General features: G+C 43.1%; 2 protein-coding genes across 2 annotated transcripts; both read right to left on the bottom strand.

Moving 5' to 3' along the window:
- Nucleotides 1-208: 208 nt before the first annotated feature.
- Nucleotides 209-3,273, bottom strand: LOC311045520 (uncharacterized protein). The gene is made up of 2 exons (XM_084057416.1): nucleotides 2,778-3,273; nucleotides 209-1,318 (listed from the first exon to the last, which is right to left on the bottom strand). The coding sequence occupies exons 1-2, from the start codon at nucleotides 3,163-3,165 to the stop codon at nucleotides 339-341; spliced, it is 1,368 nt and encodes a 455-aa protein (XP_083913542.1). The 5' UTR covers nucleotides 3,166-3,273; the 3' UTR covers nucleotides 209-338.
- An 803-nt stretch (nucleotides 3,274-4,076) lies between these two features.
- Nucleotides 4,077-16,104, bottom strand: LOC311046130 (uncharacterized protein). The gene is made up of 14 exons (XM_084058279.1): nucleotides 16,078-16,104; nucleotides 15,258-15,478; nucleotides 14,692-14,794; nucleotides 14,231-14,375; nucleotides 13,182-13,264; nucleotides 12,560-12,667; nucleotides 11,734-11,852; nucleotides 11,395-11,560; nucleotides 10,958-11,043; nucleotides 9,453-9,524; nucleotides 8,237-9,070; nucleotides 7,703-7,926; nucleotides 6,853-7,508; nucleotides 4,077-6,513 (listed from the first exon to the last, which is right to left on the bottom strand). Exons 2-14 carry the CDS (start codon nucleotides 15,343-15,345, stop codon nucleotides 4,578-4,580), a joined length of 4,620 nt encoding a protein of 1,539 aa, XP_083914405.1. The 5' UTR covers nucleotides 15,346-15,478; nucleotides 16,078-16,104; the 3' UTR covers nucleotides 4,077-4,577.
- Nucleotides 16,105-16,340: the final 236 nt, after the last annotated feature.

The following is a 16,340-nucleotide window of genomic DNA, read 5'->3' as shown; positions in this document are numbered from 1 at the left end:
TTGGGATACCAATTTTATCCAATCTGGACAGAGAACTCATACAGGATACACAAGTTAAATTGAAAGTGATAAGAAAAAACATGACAACCTTTTATATCACTTACAGCACCTTTAAGCCCAATATATTAATCAAATATGCATAATTTATTCTGATCTCAAGATATGACTGCATTGCAGTCAATACTTTATTTAAGACAGAAGTGTGATCTAAAAAAAAGTTTGTTTTAATTAAACACACAATGCAACAGAAAGGCAATACAAAGTACTGACTTGAACAGTAAAAATAACTCTCACAGTATATTGCTAAAACCATTGTGTAAAAATCCAACAAGACAGTGCTATCTTCCTCTTCGGTGAATTTCTTGATGTATTTTGAGGTTCCCTAAAACTGTGAAGCTTTTGCCGCACTGTGCACAACTGTAAGGTCTAAGTCCACTGTGGAATCGCTCGTGTCTCAAGCAGTTATCCTGTCTGGAGAACATCTTTCCGCAGATCTGGCAACTGAACGGCCTCTCTCCCGTGTGCACGCTCTGGTGTGTCTTCAGACGAGTCTTCTGCGTGAAAGACTTCCCGCACTCCAGGCACCTGAAGGGCTTGACGGTTCCGTGGGTGAACTGGTGTGCCTCGAGCTGACACAGGCGGGGGAAACCCCGCCCGCACACGGAGCAGGTGAACAGTCTTGAGAGGAGACTTGTGCCCGCTCTCCAGACATGCACCGGACGCTTTGCTTTCAACACACTTCTGTTGAAATGATGATCTTCTGTCCCGTGTGAGGGCCCCGCCTGTTGCAGTCCAGACTGTAGACGCCGTGCCTCCCCGTTGACTGGTTGATGATGTGACACATGTCTGTTCATGTACTGTTCCGTTTGAAGGGAGTCTACCATTGCGGGCATGTTCTCTGCCAAACTCACCGGTTGCACCTCTGTCTCTTCCTTTATCAACGCACTTGAGTTATCAACCGTGTTGTTGACCTGTCCTGCTACAGCTAATATAGAGTTACAGGAGTTCTGGTTATTACTCTGAGTGGAATACTGATCTGTGTGAGCCTCAAAGAGGTGCGGTTCGATCGAGTCTCCCTCACATAGGTCATGCAAGGAAGGCCATTGTGGTCCACAGTGGTCCTCGGTGACAAACGCATCGTTGTTAGTTATCTCCGCGCTTTCTATTGTTTCTTGGTTGTCCATTTTGTCGTCAGGTTCAAATTTGACCTGTAACTCCAAGTCCCCGCTCTCTTCGGGTTGATGGCCAGTTTCAAAGAGTGAATTCACACCCTTCGATTCCGAATACGCGGCATCCGTTTCCAGATCCCCTTGACAGGCTGTGACAAAAAGAAAGAAGAGGTCAGCTCTGTGTTCCCTGAATGAATATGTCTTCTCTGAATGAATATGTCTTCTGATTATGAGCCTTATTTATTTTGCTTACATTTATCTACAAAATATCTAACTAAAACATGTTACTGAAGAATGTTCCCTTCATTCATAGATACACATACACACACTCCAAAATAAATACAGTGAATGACGAATATTATATTATGAAAGTGATAATGAATAGCAAAAACGTATGTTCTTTATTCATATCCATAAAAACGTTTTTGGATCTCAACTACTTCCACGTAATTGAAGGCTTAACAGACTTTTGCCAGTGAGGTTCGAAGTGGTTGTTGTCAGGGCATTGCTAGATGGTTACTACTAGGTTATTACTAAATATAGGTTGCTTGGTGGCTAGGCTACTATGTAATACAACAAGTACTGTTCTTTGCTAGTTGGCTACTGATGTTTGAAAGTTATGTAAGGGATAATTGTCGTTAATAGCCGATGAGTTCTATATAACAGACCGCTGTCTAATCAAAGACTCAGAGCACCTGCTGCGCTGCTTGAATGTTATGCTTTATTCGCCAAGCCGTTTAAGTTATAACTAGGCTAAATTTAAACTTAGTGTGAGGTGGTGCAACTGGCTCCGGTGTTTAAGATGTTATTTCTCAACAACTACCGGTGCGGCGACAATTATCCCTTACATACTAACTAACTAGATAGAAGATGACAAGTGGGTGCTGCAGTGCTGCTTGTGGTTATTGCTAAGTTGCAACTAGGTGGTGGTTGCTTGGTGTTTACATTTTAACTCTCCGTCTCTCCTACACTAGATGTCACTTTACACAAATACACAGAATGACAGAGTATAGGGGGTCAGGGGTCCTTGAGGGAGTTCCAGGGGGTCCCCAGCTAAATGATGGATAGGAACCAAATGGACCCATATGGGTCTGTAACTCTGAGAGTGTACAAATGGATCCAAATGGACCCTAACGGGTCCATTTGGTTCCATTTGTACACTCTCAGAGTTAAATTTAACATTGATTTTACAATATAAATTGGGGTCCCAGAGATAGAAATGCCATTAAATGGGGATCCTTAGCCTAATTAATGCATGGCAAACTGGGGGTCCTTGAAATTAAAATGGTTGAGAATCACTGCTAGAGCCGTAAATTCTTCTCTTATTGGGGGTCCTCCTTGGCATATCTTTTTCAAATGGGGGTACGCGGGCTAATAAGTGTCAATTTGGGGGTCCTTGATGCGAAAAGGTTTGAGAACCACTGGTACATGGGGTCGGTGTGCATGATGTCAGACTAGCTCTGGTCTATCCATAGCGTTAGAAGGAGTTCTCCTTAACTCCTTCTAACGCTTTGGACCAGAGCTAATGTCAGACTATCTATGCATGTAGCTTCATCATCACGCATGACTAAGCTACCTTATGGCAACCAACCTATCTCTCGCACTCACCTTCTTCAAGGGAGACCTGCTGGCTCTCGAGAAGTGCACAGCGTTGTTGTTGATGTTTCTGGTGCTCGTCTGCCGCGATCCGCGTTATCGCGGCTACCGCCGCCTCGGCTTCTCTCGCCTTGCACAGCTCCCTCTCCATCACCTGCAAGCTCCTCTTGAGCTCCTCTATCTCGCCGTCTTTCCTGCACATCAGCTGCAAACTCCTCTTGAGCTCCTCTATCTCCTGGTCCTTCCTGCACATCTCCAGCCGCAGCACCACCGTCCCGTCGTCCACCAGCTTGCCGATCTCCGCGACGGCAGCCTTGGCCAGGACGTCCATGATGGCTGCGATCTGACTCTGAGAGCCCAGGAAGGAGGACGACGAGGAGGAGGAGAAGGAAGAAGACATCGTGCCCTACGATCCGGTTGTAGTGCAGGTCTGGTGAGTTTTGCTTCTCACAGCCTAGTTATGGAAGGCTGCTCCAGGCGAAGAAGACCTCCACCACCTCTCCACCTCTCTCAGGTTCTGTTTTAACTTGTTTGTCCGGGAAAATGGAGTGCTGGAAGTGACGCAATGGAGAGAACCGTAATTCTTCTAATAAACGCGAAGGCAGTGTTTTTTTAACCTCTTGACTTGAACCCATAGAGGTAAAATAAAATAAGCTTGAACCCATAGCGTCCTTGGAGAGAAGATATCCTACTATTTGGCAGTGGTGGAAAGTAACTAATTACATTTACTCAAGTACTGTCTGTACTTCAGTTAAATTTTGAGGTATTTTTTTTACTTTATTGGAGTACTTAGCCTTAGAAGGAGTTCTCCTTAAAACTGGTATCCTGACCTGAAAATTTATTTTCTTTTTCAATAAAGAGCTGGAGTGACATGGAGACTCCTATTACTGAACAAACACTCTATAGAAATGAGTAGTATCAGAATATAGAGCTATTTAACACTTTTATTTAAACCAAAGAAAATCACTTAAAGGGGAAATCCACCCATTTTCAATATTTAACTATGTCATTAATATAGCATAAAGAAGTTGTGTGGAAATAAGAAAAAAGTTCCCCCCTTTCTGTGTTGCCTTGAAATGGAGGATTGATTGTGGGTTTAACATTGCAAATTACAACATGATGACTCATCATGTTGTAATTTGCAATGTTAAACCCACAATCAATCCTTTCCACACAACTCCTTTATGCTATATTAATGACATAGTTAAATATTGAAAATGGGTGGATTTCCCCTTTAACCTATACCTTAAAGTGTTTTTTAAGTTCAAATTCAACATATTCAGATGACACACATTCTATTTACCTTTTTATTTATTTATTACAAACTAATTATTTATTTGTTCGTTCATTTGCACATATTTCCACATTTCATATTTTGTAATGGTTAGATATTCCACTTTCAGTTCCTGAGTTGTTGATTTTTTTTGTTTTGTTTATGCCTCCTCTTGCATTTTTGAGTGAGCTGGCAGCAGGTGTAGCTAGACTACAAGATGTTAGTTGCTTGAACTGTTATTGAAGTTGACATTGAAGTGTATAGGCTACAAAACAGAACATTTAATATACAAAAATAATTATGTAAAAATTCTCAAATAAAAATACCCTCCAAAAAAGTAATTCATGCTACAAATAGAAAATGTGAGTTTGTACAGCTTTTCTTTAAAAAAAACTTTCTTCTTTAACAAATAGACATATATAATTATAATCTTTAAAAAAATAAGAGAAAAAAAAGGCATTGCTCTCAATTAATCTTTTACAACAGACTCCTTTGACATAAGACACTGACTGGAAAAGGCCTTTACTCCCCCCCTGTCTTCATTGAACTTCATGTCCCCTGTCTCTCTGCTTCTCCCTCTCACTGTTCTCCCTCTTCTTCTCTCGCCTCATGGTAGCCATGGCAACAGCTTCGTCAAAACACATACTGGGGCCGTGTCTGGGCGTCGCCCCTTCCTCATCCCTCCTCTTCTCGCTCTCCTTCTCTCCTCCCTTGAGAACCTGCAGCCTCTCCTTTTTCTCTCTCGTGCTCTCGTCGTGCTCCCCCTCTCCATGCACTCCTTGTTCTCCTGTGCACGCCTTTTCTTGTCCACCTGTTGTTCCTGCCTCCTCTGCGTCCCTCTCTTTGTGCTCGGCCACTGTAACTCTGGATGAGGACCCTCTCTCTCTGTCTGCTTCCCATATGTCCCTCTTCTGCTGCTGCAGCTGTCGAAGGCCCAGCGCCGTCATCCTGCAGTGCTGTGGTTTGGGCGGCACGATTGGGACCGCTTTCACTTGGTACACTTTATGTGGCGTTTGTTTGGAGACCACCAGTGTTCGGCCTACACCCCCTGGCTCAGAACGTGGCCTGCTCTCTCCGTCCTCGCATTTGCCCTGCCCCGGGACATCCGTGCCCCCGGTCTTGACCTCACTCTGTGTTTTCTCTTTTTCGCCCACAACCGTTGGTGCTTGAGGTTGCTCCTCGTTCATCGCCTTCTGGTCACTCTGCATTTCTTGTTGTTCGTTTGAATTCCCGTCACCCTCGTCTTGCTGGAGCTCCCACGGCTTTTCTTCTTCCTTCGCGGCGTACGCCTCTGAAATGTCAATATCCGCTTCGGCGTCGATCTCTTTTCTCTGTACATCTAACATCGTCTCTTGGTCCTCCGAGGGTAGCCCTTCCACCAAAGACAGATCCGTACCTCCCTCCATGACCTCTTTGGTGACTTCTGCTTTGAAGGCCTCTACATCATCCTTTTCTTTCCTCTCTTCTTCTGAAACTGTTGTCCCTTCGCCGGCCTCCTGGTCCACCTCTTCATGTTCTTGTCCTGTCTGCTCATCTCCCTCTCTGACATTGCATACGCCTTCACTTGCATCCTTCTCCTCACCATGCTTACTTTTGTCATGTTCTAGCTCTTCACATATAATGTCCTCAAATTCGTTCCAGATATCATGATTTTCAAGAGCATCATCTTCCTCTAGCTTCTCCTCATCACTTACTGTTACTTCCACGTCAGAACTTTGGCTGTCTTTTCTTAAAGCTTGGCACGTTTCCAAACTAATCTCCTGTTCTTCTCCTTGTGCCTGACTTTGTACCACATTCATCCCCTCTTCTACTGTATTGATCCCCTCTTCTACCGTATTCCCCTCTCGCTCCTTCACTTCTTCCCTGTCTGTCGTAACATCAATTTTATGAAGCTCTGGCACGCTTCCAGAGGAATCTTCCAAAATCTCTGCGGACAAATCTACAGTTTCCTCCTGCATAGAACAAGAAACCGTCTCAGAGATTGGACGTGAGATCAGTACCATGTTTTGTGCCTCATCTATAATTTTCATGGGTGCCAAATTGTCTCCTTGTGCCTGACTTTGTACCATATTCATCCCCTCTTCTACTGTATTCATCCCGTCTTCTACCATCTTCCCTTCTCGCTCCTTCACTTCTTCCCTGTCTGCTGTAACATACATGTTATGAAGCTCTGGCCCGATTCCAGAGGAATCTTCCAAAATCTCTGCGGACGAATCTACAGTTTCCTCCTGCGTAGAACACACAGGAGAAACCGTCTCAGAGATTGGACGTGAGATCAGTACCATGTTTTTGGCCTGATCTATAATTTGCATGCATGCCAAATTGTCTGTTTCATCATTGTCCTCAGTCCTTGGTGTGGCAAACTCCTCATGGCAGGCAGCTAAAGACTCTGAAGTGATGGGTTTGTCACATGGAGCTCCAGACTCTTCTGTGACGCCTGCATCAACTAAATGGTGGCTGTCTTCTGTTGCAGTACTATAGGTGGAAGATAGAAAATTACCTGTATTATACTCATTGATAATATACTTAATTCATATACTTAAAATGTTAAGTGTTTTAGTTTGGTTTTGAAATAGACTATTTTATATATAAACCATAATTATACTTTGTCTACGACTGTATTGCTTACCGAAAGTAACTGATCTAATTTAATAACTGATTTACTTTCAGGTATAAATTAGACACAAAAAGCCATTTATACGATTGGCTGATTCCTTTGTTCTCATAAACAATCTTTTTGAATTGAAATGCATTGATCTGGTCAAGACAAAAAAAAAGGATAAGTGAAAAACGATTCACTCATATAGTTCTTACTTTTGCATCGCCGTTTCGGAGTCTGAATCTTCCTCCTCCTCATCACCCCCCTTCAGTTGCCTCCTCTGCTCTGGTTCCTCCTCGTCGTTTAGCTCCCCCTGCGCCATACTCTCAATGTTCAGTTCATTACGTGTGGCACATTCACTGTCCAGTGGTGTGGGCCCAGAGCTGTGTGACTGACCAACTGGAATGGTGTTCACAATAAGACTCTCTGCTTCCAGAGCTGTCAGTGGGGGGGATGAGGAGAAGATGTCTCCTCCATCGGCATCTGACACAGACCATGTCGGATTGGAGAACATGTAACCAGACGGGAGAGATTTATAGAACATGTTATCATCTTCCTCGTCACTATCATCTCCGCCATCCTCCTCGTCGTCATCATCATCCTCGTCGTCTTCAGAGGACATTTCGACTGGAAGGAAGGGTAGAGACATGAAAGGCAGGCTGCGGGACTTCATATGTCGTCCGTACGCGTCGGCGGACAGCGGCCTGTGCGAGCGCATTTGGGTTGGTATCTGTGCCTCTATGGGTTGTGGGGCTGTTTCAGACCTCCGCCGCTGGGGCGTCTCTGTGGATGGAGGTGGCGGAGGTCTGTGTTCCTCCATGAACTCATACTCATTTTCATAAAATGGAGCTTCCACAGAGAACTCATTTACCTGTGGAAAGACGAGACAGAGAGAGACAAGTGTATATACATTACTGTCTGTTGTCCTGTGGATAGTGGTTGCATATTCTGTGACTGCTATACAGACTGCTAACGCACGCGCGCGCACACGCACACACACACACACACACACACACACACACACACACACACACACACACACACACACCCTAACACGTACTGTACCTGGTTGGAGACACTGCAGTCCAGATCATCCAGGAAGTTAAAGTTGTCCTGAACATATCCTGACAGCTCCTGCTCATCGACCTCAACCTCAGTAGAGTTGAGGATATGAGACACATCGGACACGCTGTCATCTCCGCTGTCATCTCCGCTGTCATCTCCGCACACTCCGGTCTCCGAGATAGGGGAGTCCGGAACAGTTGCTGTATGCTGTCCAGCTTTCATTTCTGCAAATGTTAGCCAGTCTGAGATTAGCAACATTTATATTACATCACATTATAGGCTACTGCAAGCAAGAAGCGAATCACTGTCACAGTGAGGTAGAAAAGATTCCTTTCTTTGTAGAATAGTAGCATAAATCGAAAGGTGCATATAGTGCATACTGTATAAGCACTAGGAAGAAAAGGAAAGAGATAACAATTTGCAATTGGTGTGTGGTCTTGTTTTGTCTCTTGACTGTTTTCCAGTCGGCCTAAGTCGACAGCATTTAGGATAAATGTGTACATGGTTATGAAAAAGACTTGATAATCAAATTACCCATGTAATCATCATCGTCTTCTTCATCTTCAGTGTCTTCAGCGTTGTCATCGTCATCGCCACTATTGTCTATCAGAGCTCTCAGCGCTGATACACATTCTTTACTTTCCGCCTCCTCAACTCCCTTCTCTTTCACTCCTTCGTCTGTCTCCTCGACACCCTTCTCTTTCACTCCTTCGTCTGTCTCCTCGACACCCTTCTCTTTCACTCCTTTGTCTGTCTCCTCGACACCCTTCACCTCCTCATCTACACTGCATTTCTCCTCCCTCCCCCTTTCCACCTCCTCCTGTCTCACATTTTGTCCATTCTGCTTGGCCCCTTTCATGTCTTCCACCTTGACATTGGCCCTTCCGTCCTCCTCCTTCCCCTGCTCCATTTCTCCCCCTGCGTCCTTCAACTCTGCCTTCTCGCCTCCCTCCTTCCCTTCCGCCCTCTCCCCTCTGTCCATCTCCCTGCCACAGTGGATGACCCTGTCCCCCCCGCCCCCTCGCAGCAGGTTGGAGGTGATGTGGAGGGGCACGGTGACATACTGAGGTCCTGTGATGTGCATGGCCGCCCGCCGGCCCGTTTTAGATGACATTCCCGGGGATCTGGACTGATGGGTCTGGCCCTCGCTCACTCCTGTGGTCCCTGCTGCTCCTTTGGGATCGAGGAGGTTATACGTGCCCTGGGTGCCGGAACCCCCACTCACCACCCCGGTGCCCCTGCGGTATGTCACAGCATACCCGCTGCCACCTAGACCCCCAGCAGTGACCTCCGAGCCCACCTGGGGAGAGGGCACAGCCAGGGGAGACATGATGGTTGAGGGCGGACGCTGGGCAGTGTGTGTGGAACCTGGAATATATGATATATGGGTTAGAACTGGATACTTCCACTGCTACTGTAACAACAACATCAACAACAACAACTAATGATGATAATTATTATTATTATTATTATAAAAGTTTTGCTATTCTATTAAACCCAACTCCCCTGATAATCTAAGTAAAAGTCAAACCTAAGTTAAATGTAGTTATTGTTAGAGACAAAGTAAAATACAGATTTGTATTGATATGTGGATAGTTTGATTCTTAATTCATACTTCTTCTAAAATTAAACTATTATGAACGAAAAACAGATTGAATTCCATAAAAGCAGCTACAGAATATTAACACATTAATTTCTCTATTAGGATACAGAATTCTGCAAAAAATGTTTAGGGAACAACCACCAGTACCGTCATTGGGAAAGGACGGGGAGCTCAGGCAGTCCATGCTCTTGGCTGGCCTCAAAGGAGCCATGTCTTTCTCTGAAAAGAAGACAGAATATCTGGAGTTGGTTGAAAGGTACTCGCATGTTTTGCGCACTCACATGTTTTAAGCTTGTAGATCGGCTCTTTTCAAATGGCCGAAATGTATAGGCTAGGGCTGAAGTGGTTACTCTATGTTTTGTAATAATTAATCAAATTCTTAACTTAAGTTTTCAAATAATTGTAGTGGAGTAAAAGTACAATATTTGCCTCTGAGATGTAGTGGAGTAGAAGTAAAAGTACTGAAAATTGGAAATACTTAACCCATTTAGACCTGAGGCCAATGCTAATAACGCCTTCTAAATGTTTTTTTCTGAAAAACTTCAAATATGTATTCAAAAATGTCAAAGAATGTATGTTGCTATATACTGTAGCAACACAAACCCCAAAAGGGGTTCCCGTCTTGAAAGGTATAGTTACAAATAGGGGTTCCCGCCACAAATGGGTTAAAGGGATATTTCACTTTAAAAAAAATAAAGTGAAATATCCCTTAAGTAAAGTAAAAAATAGCTCAACATTGTATTTAAGTACTTCAGTAAATGTACTTAGTTACTTTACACCACTGGTGAAAGGTTGAATGGACAATAATCCCCTCCCAGATCAGGGATAGTTTCTGGCCAAGCTACAAAGCTCAGCATAACGTTTATTCAAACTGAAGAGTGACCCTAACCTTGGTTATTGATTAAAAGGAAAGAAAACAATTATTAGCATAATGTTGGAAAGTGCAGCAATGTATAGCTTGGTATGAGACTGTGAACCTGTCACCCATAGCAAATAATATCATATCCATAGCAAATCCCTTTAAAGGGATAGTTCACCCCCAAAATGACTTTTGTTTCAATCAATTACTCACCCTGTAAAGATTCTACATGAAATCTACATGATGTCATGTAGAATTTTTTTTTTCCTCACATTTCTTCATTAATGAAGAATCCAAAAATTATGAATATACAGTACTTGATGAAATGAAGAATTTGAAGATTAACAGCTAAACTATATCACAAATCTGTTTATTAACTCCAACACAACTCTCAAAGTATAATCCAATTGTCCTGTACCCAGTCTGTGATGGCCACATGTGATGGCCACACCAGTAGCCACACAAAGTTGGTAAAACATGATATTTTTTGGTTCATTAATTTGGTTTGTATTTGTTTTCAGCACTACATTTTACAAGCATAGACTACAGCACAGCCGGTTAAACTACACACTTTTTATTGCAGACTCTTTGTGTCTCCTATCGGAACCGCTGCCGGTCATCAAATGATTGGCTTAGGAATACGACAAAAACAAAAAGATATCCATGAATTCAAGTCTCCATGGGGTGACTAATCGATAGAGAAAAAAGTCATTTTGGGGGTGAACTATTTCTTGAAGGGCAGGTAGGATTACAGTAGAGCCATTAGTTGAGGTGAGGTCACACTGCCATGTACCTTTGACTGAGTGTTTGTTCCTCCGTCGTTGGCCTCCGATGTTGAAGATGGACATCCACTTCCTCCCTTTGAGGGACCCTTTCCTCCTGGAGTAAATGATACACATAGAGACATCATCAGTGTTGGGCAATATTACTCAGGAGAGTAATATGTTACTTATATTACATTCTGCATTACTCCTTAAAAAAGTAATAATATTATATTACTTAGAGTAATATATTATTACTTTTGCCTTTGCCTTACTTTTGCAGTAATACCATACACTACTCGTTACTCTGTAAAATGATATTACAGTAATATATTAAAAGTAACTTGTTACTACCAACACTGGACATCATCCAGTGTATTCATGCACCTACAGTGTATTGTCTCTCTTCCTGGTGCTATTAAACCAGGATGAGTACTACTGGCTTGTGACTCTCACTTTCATCACTTACTTTTCAGTGTTTTCAATGATAGAATGGTAGGATCTCATGGCAAGGGGACCGTCACCAGGGCTGATGTTACCATAACTGTTAGTACACTGAAGGGGAACATGCCGGAAAAATGGCTCCTCCATTGCTGTAGGGGACGGGAGGGATTTCCGCCTTGCAGATGGTACACCTGCGTGAGGCAGGAGGAAGTTAGCTCTGTGTGTGTGTGTGTGTGTGTGTGTGTGTGTGTGTGTGTGTGTGTGTGTGTGTGTGTGTGTGTGTGTGTGTGTGTGTGTGTGTGTGTGTGTGTGTGTGTGTGTGTGTGTGTGTGTGTGTGTGTGTGCGCGTGTGTGTGTGAATTACCTAGTTCAGGGAACAGCTGTGCCACGTGGGTGAGGATAAACTCGACCACGATAGACTGAACCCTCACCTCCATGAAGGCTGCAGTACCATTGAACCCAGATGTCTCAATGTCCTTGGACCTTCACATATGTGAAGGAGGGAGAGAAGGAGGAAAGGAGGGAGGTAGGAAAGGATGGAATGGAGGAAGGGATAAAACATTTTTATAACTTTAAGAATTGTATTCATACACGACTTTAACACAGCATCTCATCAGTATGCTTGCTATGCCTCAAACCTAAGGTCTCTCCAATTAAACTTAATTTAAGTTGGAATGTAGTTTAAATCCTCCAGTTATATGACAGTATATATAGTGTAGTAGCCTACTCATTTCATGAGAGGTGTCAGAGTGAAGAGAATACGTGGGCATTCATCATCTTGCTCATGGATACACTGCTCTGATTCTGACTGTCAATTTAAAGTTATACTTAATAAATCAGCTGTCTGTCCTGACAAAGAGAGGTAATTGCAATGATCCCCAACCTACAATAACGTTGGCAGTCCATTTAGTGTCCAATCCAGCTGTTCAAATAACTTTATTGACAATGTCAATTGTCTGTGTTCTACCCATTCCCCAAGGTTGAAAATGGAAGAGTAGCGAGACCACACCCAATCACTGCAGATGTGCCAGTTATATTAACAAACTCTACTATACTGATTGGTTAAAATTATGTTTTACTCATTAAAATAAGTCCAGCAATGTAGCTTTAACTCTGAAAGTGACATTTACACTCTCAGAGTTAGATTAACACTCTGGGTTTTACCATGTATATAACAAACATGAACCCACCTGAGTAGATTAGGGGCCCAGACAATGGCTAGGTTCCTGGCATGCATGTTGGTCTCTGGGGAATGGGAAGCCATCTTGACGAGGTGACACATCAGAAACTCCAGTGTCCTGAAAGAAACCAGGTATGTAGGGATGCTTTAAAATGAAGAAATAAAAATGAAAACAGTCCAAATGACTGACTGAGTGGAGTTGTTCAGAGGAGGGCAGGGAAAGGGATCAACCAAACAAACAGGCCTCAGGACAAATGCAGTGAAGATTTTATCAATTTCACCTGTATAACTTAACCACATGAGAGTCTCCCTATTCTGGGGCAAACATTTGGTGAAATTAGCAGATCCACAAGCTCACTACACGTCGCTGTCATTGTAGATTGGATATTTTTGAGATATCAGTCTAGAGCGAGGGGGGTTAGTATAGAGTTTTGATTGATTTATGTACTTTATTTGGTAAGACATGAGAACAACAGTACATGGAAGTACAAATTCACAATACAAGAGTCCTGGGTGACTCCGGTCAATTAAATATAGAGTTTAAGTGATTAATAAGACATGGCTCTATTTAGGGATTCAATTCTCACCAGTTAAATTGACTCTCGGGATTTGGCTGTGTCATGTTGTATTACCTGTAATGGGGTGGTGGGAGCTCTTTAAGCACATCTTTGATTTTTACCAGACGTTCTTCCTCCAGCTGAATGGCCACAGCCTCCTGTAGTAACAAAACCATGCATGTGGGGTTTAGGTAAACAGGGCTAAAGGCCCTTGCCTCTTGCTCACAGAGTCCAATGATATTCTTTATTGGTCAATCCGTTTTTTAACACATCCTATAAAACATAGGAAATGAACTAGGTTTGATTGGATTCGTTTTTCTTGCGAAACATTCTTTGAGCAAGTGGCTTGTAAAAGCCCTGCTAGCAACCCCTAGAGGCTACGCTGCCACTATGTTAGCCAGATGAAATGAGGAAAGGCCATATGGGTCACCAAATCCGCAGGGTTCATCCTGCAATCTGCCTTTTAGATTATGAGACATTTTGGCCTGAGGGCCGTACGAGAAGAAAGGTCATGCACATAGTTAGCGTTCTTCCTCCAGGGAGCATGAATGTACTTTTCACTGCAATCTACCCATTATAATTTGAGATAACTGGACATTTTGGCCTGAGGGTGGCACTAGTGGAAAGGCCATGGAGCCACCAAAATCTGTAGCGTTCATCCTTGCTGCCGGCACATTAAGTTTCATGAAAATCTGCCCGTGAGACTTTGAGATATGTGGAACACACACACACACACACACACACACACACACACACACACACACACACCTTAATATCATAAACGTATGTGTTAAATATATTTGTTGTTGCAATGCAGAGCAAAACAACTTCAATAACTTTAAATAATTACAGTTTACTTAAGCCACGTATGTCCTATAGGCCTATATTCTTAGTCATATACAACAAATAGCTAATATAGACAATCTACAAGCTCACAACACATTGTGATGCGACGCGTTGTGACTCTGAGCTTGTCGATCGGCTACTTGAAAGAAGAGTCTTTTTTATATGTTCACCTACAACGATATGTCCATAACAGGGATGCCAAGTTGAAAGTGGTTAACGTTGATGTGACTTTGATTACTGGCCACTGTCTCTGAGACAAGATGGAAAGAGTTACTCACAGCAAACTTGTCATAGAGCTGATATGTGAGCAGGGGGTTGGGCAGCTCTCTGAAGTAGGCCTTGCACAGAGAACTAACACAGTGGATGTCCTGCAGGTACACATCCTTGTGGAGATCTGGGCTCCCATCATTGTCAAACTCACTCCTGGACAGGCAGACAAGCGTATGGTTAAAACTGCACACGCGCACACACGCACACACACTCACACACACACACACACACACACACACACACACACACACACACACACACACACGCATGCACACGCTCTCTCTCACACACACACACACACACACACACACACACACAGGCAATTTACACAGGCAAACAAATGAATACAATAATTGTGTAATGTAGTGGGATAGAACAATAGAATACATTTTTATATAGTAAATAGCATATGGTACTACAGTTGCATACACACATACACACACACACACACACACACACAGTATTTCACCTTAATTTCTGTATGTTGGATGACACCCCAGACAACCTATATATTCCATCCACTATTCCTTGCTCTTCAATAAACGCACTGCAGCTCCGCAGAACCGGTGGAACTGTGGAAGAAATGCCAAACGCATGTATGAATGGACAGTAACAATCAAATCAAATGTTGAGGGAAATATTATTGCATAGTGGACTTTCAAGGGGTATTGATAATTGATTATAGACTATTGGTTATTGACTTAAAAGAAAGCAGTTAACTATTATAAATTAACATTGTAATGTTACCATTACCAAGGCCTTTACTCAAAAGTAGTTCAATTGTGGACAATTTAGAGGATCATTTGTATCTCCTAACATCTTCTACAGATGCATATTTTATTTAAGGACAATATAGCACACAGACAGAACATTTACATTGGATAATTATTTAAATCCCCAAGAATAGATTAGATTACTATTTGTTTGGATTGGATGTTTGTAATGTATAATAGTGTAAGGGACAGACCGGACCAGGCGAGACCACTTCAGAACAGAATGTACAGTATCATTATGGAAAGCAAGTCCTTGACTTACTCTCTTGACTGCAAGCAGCCAGATGCTCCAGCAGATCACAACCAAACACCTTCTCCTTGTTCGCCACCTTTCTCCGGACTCTCCGCATCTTCTTCCCTTCGACAGAGCACAGCTCACATCCAGACTGGGCTGTTCTGTTCAGAAGTGGTGCTTATGTTTGTTGGACGTGTTATGGCAGTGCAGTGTCAGGGCATACTGCCACTTGTGTCTTGCAGACAACCCTGCGAAGTTGAAGAAAGCAGTTAAGTTCACGTGTACACCAACTTCACAACACACACAGCAGTTAATCCAAAATGAAACTGTACTGTGTGTGCACTGAATCCACCGCATACTGTATGTCACTCAACACTTCCCCCCGTGCCCTCATTTTATTTTCAATAATCAGGCCACACCCTTAGCCTTGTAGTTCTCCTATTTTACTGGAGTAATTATTGAATCTTATCAACTCAGTCATTGCCGTGTTTGCTTTACGAACTGGTGGTATACCTCACACCTCAGCTCAGGCCTTGTGCCTGTAGTGTTGACCATAAGCTACTGCTCACCTCCCTTGCTTGCCTGCCTGTCACGGCCATTGTAGGTCCTCTGACAGTATAGCGGAAGTAAAGCATTCTCTCTACGCCTATGTGACTCCAAGCCTAGAAAATACATAGTCTCATCTGTGGAGGTCCAGCCTAACCCCACCTATCCATCTCTTTGACACCTGCATCTACATCCCTCAGTCCTCCGTCCCTCATTCTCTACTTCGTGTTAGTGTTGAGGTTTCAACGTGGAAATATAAGAACAATTAGCTTTTAAAAAAAGAGAATGCGAATGTTCCTACCTTCACGCTGTGCACCGGGACACCAGCAGCAACAGAAAATGGTGACGCAAGAAACCACTAAACTTCCCCTGTTGACTTCCTGAGTGTCTCTCTTGCTGTGTTTTCTCTTTTTCTGTGTGGCTCATATTGCTGCATGTATTGAACTGCAAAATCAGTTCAATGAATCTACAGTAAATGACCGATCTATTATATTTGATTCTGTGCAGAACCATGTCTTCCTGTTTGAGACTCAGGGTAAAAAGAAAATATGGTTTTCTGGATTG

This window comes from Gymnoscopelus microlampas (assembly GCF_963454915.1).
Source record: "Gymnoscopelus microlampas genome assembly, chromosome: 5".
Lineage (NCBI taxonomy): Eukaryota > Metazoa > Chordata > Actinopteri > Myctophiformes > Myctophidae > Gymnoscopelus > Gymnoscopelus microlampas.
The sequence above is the reverse complement of the archived record's forward strand: the minus strand, read 5'-3'. Positions and strand labels throughout refer to the sequence as shown.

Coding starts and splice junctions, on each gene's coding strand:
- LOC311045520 (XM_084057416.1), bottom strand. CDS start 3,165: ATGTCTTCTTCCTTCTCCTCCTCCTCGTCGTCCTCCTTCCTGGGCTCT. Junction 1,319..2,777: donor GCAGGTCTCCCTTGAAGAAG/GTGAGTGCGAGA, acceptor TTTTTGTCACAG/CCTGTCAAGGGGATCTGGAA.
- LOC311046130 (XM_084058279.1), bottom strand. CDS start 15,345: ATGCGGAGAGTCCGGAGAAAGGTGGCGAACAAGGAGAAGGTGTTTGGT. Junction 14,376..14,691: donor TCCAACATACAGAAATTAAG/GTGAAATACTGT, acceptor CTGCCTGTCCAG/GAGTGAGTTTGACAATGATG. Junction 13,265..14,230: donor AGCTCTATGACAAGTTTGCT/GTGAGTAACTCT, acceptor TTGTTACTACAG/GAGGCTGTGGCCATTCAGCT.